This window comes from Aptenodytes forsteri, unplaced genomic scaffold (assembly GCF_000699145.1).
Source record: "Aptenodytes forsteri isolate BGI_AS27 unplaced genomic scaffold, ASM69914v1 Scaffold422, whole genome shotgun sequence".
NCBI lineage: Eukaryota > Metazoa > Chordata > Aves > Sphenisciformes > Spheniscidae > Aptenodytes > Aptenodytes forsteri.
This window is the reverse complement of record NW_008795687.1, coordinates 714,758-721,701: the sequence shown is the minus strand read 5'-3', so window position 1 is coordinate 721,701 and position 6,944 is coordinate 714,758. Positions and strand designations below refer to the sequence as shown.

Here is a 6,944-nt window from a genome sequence, read left to right as displayed (position 1 = left end):
AAGACGGGCACGCAGCTGTCCCGCTCCCCCGGAGCCCCGTCCCGCTCCCCCCCTGTAGTCCGCGGCAGCGAGCGGGGTGGGCTGGTGACGGCGTCTGCTGGGGGCCCTGGCGCTGGGGCCGGCCGCTGCCGGAAAATGCAGCCCCCGGCGCGGGGGCTGAACATGGGGCCGTTGGGGTGCAAGAGGCAGTAGTAGATGAACATGAAGAAGATGCCGAGGGCGAAGCTGGAGCTGACCACGCAGACGAGGATTAAGGCGTCAAAGTCGGAGGTGGTCTTGCGGTCATAGTAGAGGAACCAGAGGACGGTGAGGGCGGCGTTCTCCGACAGCGTGATGATGTAGTAGATGCACATGCGGTAGCGGCTCCGTCCCTCCTTGACGTTGAACCAGCAGAAGATGTAGATGATGCCCACCACCATGTTGTAGATGATCTCCTCCCACTTGGACATGCAGAAGTCCGTCTCACCCTGGATGATCCAGAAGGTCATGATGCACCAGTGGGTGACGATGAAGATGCCGAAGTAGAGCTGGAACACGGAGGCGAAGAGGGCGAAGGCGATGGCGCGGGCGGCGATGGTGAAGAGGTGCCACAGGATCTGCACCACGGCCCCCTTGTAGGACATGGGCATCTTGTCCTCCCGTGAGTCCCGCAGCACTTTCTGGTAGGAGGCGATCATCCACGCCAGGGAGACCAGTGAGGCTGAGGCCGAGAGCCCTGCGGGCGCAAAGCAAGGAGGGGCGGTGAGAGCCTGTGGCAGCCCAGGGTTCCCCCCTCCAGCCACCCCCGTGCCCCGCCGCGGGGGCCGCGTCCCTTACCCTGCAGCGGCTCGATGCTGTTCTGCTGCACCATGATGCTGAGCTGCAGCACGAGCTGGGGCGCGCTCTTCAGGAAGGTCTCCAGCAGCCGCAGCATGCTGATGTCCGCGCTCTCGAACATCATCCGCCAGTAGAAGTGGCGGCGGCGATGCTCAGCCTGCCACCGGCTCTGCAGCCCCAGGTACAGCGTGCGGAGGTACCTGTGCGAGGGGGGGGTGGGAGGGTGAGAGGAACCCCCTCTGCCCAGGCAGCCGAGCTCACCTCCCCTGCCCATGCCAGGCGTGCCCTGTGACCACTGCCAACCCGCTTCAGCGAGCACTTCCCCCTTGATTTGGGGCCATGGAAAGCCCCCCACACCGAGGGTGCAGGGGGCTGCAGGGCAGCAGCGATGCTGAGCACATCCCTCTCCCACCCAGGGCCCCGAGATGCTGGGAAGGGGCAGCTTGTGCAAGGCCAGCTCAGCACCCTGCTGCCCCGGGGCTCGCCTGGCCATCGCCCCACTGCCCGCCCCGCCATCACAGTGCCCACCTGGCTGTCACCACACTCCTCCACTCCCCGGCGCTGCCTCTGCATTGTCTCCCCCCCACACAGGGTCTGTCTCCCACCCCCAGCCGGGGATCCCACCCGCAGCCCCGCTCCCTGGCCACCCATGGACTTGGGGTGCCCTGGCCCCAGCCCAGCACCACGTCCGGCTGCTTCTCAAAGGGAATATTTTGGTCCTGGCTGGTGCGGAGCCCACCCTGCCTCCCCCTGCCCCAGCCAGGACGGAGGCACCAGCTGGTCGTGCCGCGCTGCCCGTGGGAAGCTCCTGGGCGCTCGTGCCGGCGCTGCCTTGGCTCTTGGCAGGTCTGTGGGCGCGGGCACACGCTGGCCCCGGCCATCTGGTCGTCAGCCGGGGGTCAGCGGAGGTTTGCGTGGCACCAACGCACGCACAGGCTGAGTCACTGCCACCAGGGACCCCTCCCCGCGGCACGGGGCCAGATCCGGGCACCGCAGGAGGGGACACGGGGCCGGACAGGCAGGGCATCCCCGGGCAGCCCTGTCTGCACCACGGGCTGGCGGCTCCGCTGCCTCGGGGGAGGAGGGAGCCGGACGAGGAGGAAAACAGAAAGATGAAGTGGGAGGATGTCGGGCCATAAAGCTTCCTCCCAGCCGAGTAAAACCCTCACGCAGAGCAATGGGCTCTCCATCAGCTCCAGAAAGCGCTGCCAGCCGACTCCATTAGCCTGGAGCGCGGGAGAATCCCTGATCCCAGCACTTTCGGCTCATCTATCAGTGGGAGGAGGCAGGAGCTGGCCCTGCTCCCGCTGCAGGGACAGCTGGGTGCTCCCACCCCTGGGCTGCACAGCCCCGAGACCACGGTGGGGGCCGTCAGCTTGGGCCACCGAGGCCCCTGTGCCACCCCGCTGCCATCTGCTCCCGCCCCGGGCAGCCCCGCCGGCTCACTCGGCGTGTGGGAGGGCAGGGTGAGCACGCCGGTCCCATGGGGCTCCCGTGGTCCTCCCCAGCAAGGCTGATGACATCCCGGCAGCCCCGTCACCACCTGCCCCATCCCCTCCCACTGCCCTGCCGGGAGCCCCAAAAAGCCCCCCCGAGAGCTGGCCGCCGGGCAAGATGTTGCTGTCAGCAAATAACGCAATTTTAGTAGTTCCGCCCCAGTTTCAGCGGGTGCCGATGGCTGCAGGGGCCAGCCCACAGCCCCGCGGCCAGCCCCGCCCCCGGCCCCCGCCGGCTTCTTTGCGTTGCTGTCAAAAATGATGCTTTAGTGTCTATCTTGGGGGGAGCAGCTAATTTTAGCCTTTGCTGCAGCCCATCCCTCGCTGCTCGGGGGGAGAGGCTGCGGCCGCCCAGCTCCTGGTGCCCCCCGTTGTCCCCTGCTCGTGGCCAGCCAGGCCAGCACTGCCATTGCGTCACCACCGTGGCCGCTGCCCCCCAGCCCCTCTCCCCACCAGCCGCCTCTCCTGGCCCCGCAGAAGGGCCCGGGGATGGACCCCCCTCACTGGCAGGGTGCGAACCAGGGGATGGCCTGGGGACAAAGGGCATGGCATGGGGGGAAAGCAGCCGGAGAAGCGATGCAGAGCCTGGGATGCTGCAGGGCATCACTGCTGGTCCCAGGGCACCCACGCGCAAATGAGGCCCGAGCACCGGCGACCTCATCCTCTCCCTGTAATCAGCCTCGCTAATTGGGCTCATCAGTGCCGTGATCCCGCCATCTGCGGTGCACAGCAGCCCCCCCCCAGACCCCAGAGCCGCACCGTCCCCAGCTCCTCAGCCGCTCAACAAGTGACCCGTGGCCTCCCCCAGCTTTTGGCAGGGGCACAATTACTCTCCTCTCTTCCCATCAGCTCCACAGAGTTCATTAAAACAAGATTTCATCTCCCATCAACTTGCCAGAATGAAATGTTGATTCTTATTTGTTATGCATTTGATCAGCCCGTGGTGTTTCAGCCCAGAGAAACATCCCCACGCACTGACAGCGCACGGCGAGCGCTTACCAACCCAGCGCCGCAGCAGCTGCATGGGAAATACAGAATCAATCAGTTGAAAAAAAAACCATTTAATTTTCAAAAAACTGATGATGAGGCAGAAACCGACCACGGGAGCTCTCAGGGCTAATTGCTCCCTCCTTTGTATTACGAAGAGCAATCCAAGGAACCCCCACAACGGGAAGGTGGTGGGCTCAGGTGGGTGCCGGGTTTGCCGGAGCGCCACCATGGTCAGGTTTGCCGGAGCCCCACCACAGCCGGGTTCGCTGCCGGTGGCACCGTTTGTCCCCAGCTCCCAGCTACTGACCCCGGTTTTCAAGTGTTGGAAGAAAAGAAGTGCAAGGAAAAAAGCCCAGCCCTGGTTATAACCAAATCCACTAACTGTCATCCTCAGATGGATGAAGACGAGGGACATCCCCAGTCTAAGAGTGAGCGATAGGGAGTGAGTGATGATTTTCCTAGAAGGAAATTTGGGATATCATCCCTTAATCCTTTATTTAAACAAGGAGAAATTTGCTTCCCTGTTGCAGCCATTTTAATCCCTTACACATCCCGCCAAGTCAGGTCATCAGGGAGACCTGCACGTGTGCCCACCTGGCACGTCACTGTGCCAATGAAAGCCCTCGCATCCCACCGTCCCTGTGGGTCCCTGGGGTGCTCAGGCAAAGGCTCGGTCCGGCCCTAAAAAGCCCTTTGTCCTGCACACTGGGGCCGGGCAGGGACCCCCAGCAAGTGACTGACCCCAGCGCTGGGTCCTGCAGCGGGACAAGCTGACACCCCAAAGCCGGGTGCTCCCAGGGCTGAGAGGGCTCCTGAGCAGGCAGAGCAAAGCCCCGGGGAGCAGAGGGGCTGGGAGGGGGAACCCTGCAGGTCCCAGCTCTGCCACCCCTCATGAGCCCGCCCAGGGAGATGCTGAGGGTGTCCGTGCCCCGTGGGGCTGCCACCCCACTGGCATCAGGACCGAGGGGTGGCACCAGGTCCCCAGCCCAGCAGAGGATGGGGGGACACGGGCTGATGGGGGGTTTTTGGGGAGGAACTGTGGGTGGGGAGGGCACCCCGGGTCTAGTGGCAGTGACCCCCAGGCAGCCAAATGAGGTGTGACCCTGGGCTAAAGCAGACACAGGGGCTCAGCAGGCACAGGCAGGGCTGGCCCCAGCACAACAGGACCCGCAGAGACACACCAGCCAGCTGCCAGCCCACGGAGGCGGCAGGGGACCCCTGGCACGCTGCCGGGTGGGAGGCATGCACGGCGTGCACAGCGTCCCTTCCCTTCGCTGCTTTTTTGGTGAAAAAGCTGGTGACTTTTTGCGAGCAGAGAGGATAACAATTCCTGAGCTGCAAAACCATCCAAGAAGCAGCCCCCGAGCGCGGCAGCGGCACAGGCCCCGCTGGGGGACAGGCGATGGGATGCTGCCCCAGCTCCACGTGGGCAGCATCCCATCACCTGTCCCCCAGCCGGGCTCGTGCAACCGCTGCTTACACAAGTACATGGTCATGCAACCGGCACCATCTCTGGAGAGCATCCGTGGCGGAATATTTGCATTTGCATCACGAACGCGCTGATGACAACTAACTTCAGCAGCTTCTCGCAGCAGCTTTAATTTGGGATAATCTCAGTTAGTGCTCGGAGCTGGCGTGCCTTTGCGCCCTGTATTTTTGTGATTTGGGGGTCTTTGTCACAGCTGAGGCTCGGGGCTGCGCAGTGATAGATTGGGTAGGGGTGAGACCTGCCGAGGCGATGGCAAAGCAGGGAGGAGGCAGGTAAATCAGGGAAGGGGGAGAAGTTTGACAAGGGGTACGGTGCCCTGGCCAGGGAAAAGCCTTCCCTTCACATGCAGCATTTATTCAACACTTCTTAAACTGCCACATCCACCTGCACCGGATCCAACCTCACTAATGAGTTTAGTAAACTGCATTTAACTGGTCACCCGAGCTAATCCCAAATCCCAAGATTAGAAAGAGCCTCAACTGCAGCTTGAGACCGACATGTCCTGGAGGGTCAGTGCTGAGAGTTACCGCTTTAATTGGCTTAAGAGCCTCCATGGTGCAGCAGATCAGGAGAGCGTGGCTGACACCACCGGGAGCAAAGCCCCTGACCACAGACTGGCCCCAGCTCAGGCCATGATCAAGCAATTGCCCGCAGGGCGCTGGGGCCAAAGCTGGCTGCAGGCAGGCTCAGCAGCCGGTGGGCCAGAGAGCTCCTGTCCTCTCCTTCACCAGCTCCTCCAGCACATTAGGCAGGGTTTGCACCCATTCTGCAGCCAGCGTACCCCAAGAGCTGCCACGGGGACAGGGTGGGATCGGGGAGGGGTAGACAGTGGCTGTGTTGGCGATGGAAGGGGCAGGAGCCCCTCTAGCACAGTGCACGCTGTACTGTGAAACAAAGTTAGACATCCCAGGAGCACCCCAGGAAAAGCAGCAGACAAACGAACACATGCAGACGACAACAGCGAGTGGAGGAGCCTCTGTACTACAGGAGGGGAAACAGCACCGAAACCCGAGCTGGGAGCGCTGCCCGCTCGGTGCATTGTTCGGGAATTTGCCATTGTCTCCTCTCCCCTCCCAGCACCAGCCTCCCCATGAAGCAGCTCAGTGCCAGAGCCACGGCTCTTCCCCAGCGCCCGGAGGATGGAGCTAAGTGGAGCTGGGAGGGAGCGGTGCCGGCTCCACGGCACAGGGGAGGAAGGTGCCAATAAACCGTCAGCTCGGGCTTCTGGAGGGTCTGCAGAGACGCAGGCAAAGGGCCTCAAGCCTGCTCCAGTCTGCCAAGCTGTCGCTCACCCTGCCTGCACAGCCTGCCTTTCCCAGGCCCAGGAAGGGGCAGGCAGCAGAAACGCAGCCCCGGTGGGGAGCCTGGACAGGCTGGGGATGGACGGCACCTCCTCACCCCACGACCCTGCAGACCACGGTGAGCTCCGAGCAGGAGCACAGGGAGGTGCCTGGGAGGAGGATCCGAGCCCGAGGTGTTCGGGGCCTGGCAGAAACGCTCCACACCCCCCGGGACCCGGCTGCCGTGGCCAGGCAGGCCCCCAGCAGGCCCAGCACCACCCGGCCACAGGGACAGCAGGCCTGTGCCACCCAGCTGGGCTGTGGGCTCCTCACGCCAGCTCCTGCCCCCACCCACAGCTCCTGCCCGCACCCACCTGCACCCACAGCTGGGCTCTGCTGGGGGCTCTCTCCCGCCACCCATCCTGCTTTGGCTGCAGAGGGATTGATCCCCGAGGCCCCCCCAGCCGCCTGGGCCCCTGCTGCACCTCGCCATCCCCACCCACTTCCCCCCCATGCCCTGCCATCCCCACCTGTGTCCTCCGTGCACCCTGTTACACCCACCCATGTCCCTGCTGCACCCTGCCACTCCTTCCAGCCCCAGTCCGGCTCCATGACCCACATGCCTCCAGACCTGCCCCAGCTGCAGCAGGGGAATGAGGCCCCGCAACAGCCCCCTCAGCCCCATCCTGGCTCCTTGTCCTCCCCATCCCCATCCTGTCTCTGTGTCCTTTGTGGCCCCCCCATACCTCCAGACCTGCCCCAGCTGCAGCAGGGGAATGAGGCCCTGCAGCAGCCCCGTCCTGACCCCCTGGTCCCTTTGTACCCCCCCGTACTCCCCTGTACCCCCCAGTACCCCCGTACCTCCAGACCTGC

The 6,944-nt window shown here is 63.9% G+C and overlaps 1 protein-coding gene across 1 annotated transcript in view; it reads right to left on the bottom strand.

Moving 5' to 3' along the window:
* The window catches only part of XKR7 (XK related 7), an 8,973-nt gene extending 2,115 nt beyond the window's left edge, over positions 1 to 6,858 (bottom strand). The window contains exons 1-3 of the mRNA XM_009282785.1: positions 6,818 to 6,858; positions 817 to 1,016; positions 6 to 715 (exon numbers count right to left, since the gene is read on the bottom strand). Of these exons, the coding sequence (XP_009281060.1) occupies positions 6 to 715; positions 817 to 940 (834 nt within the window). The 5' untranslated portion in view covers positions 941 to 1,016; positions 6,818 to 6,858. The remainder of the gene's footprint in view (positions 1 to 5; positions 716 to 816; positions 1,017 to 6,817) is intronic.
* Between the last annotated feature and the right edge of the window lie 86 nt (positions 6,859 to 6,944).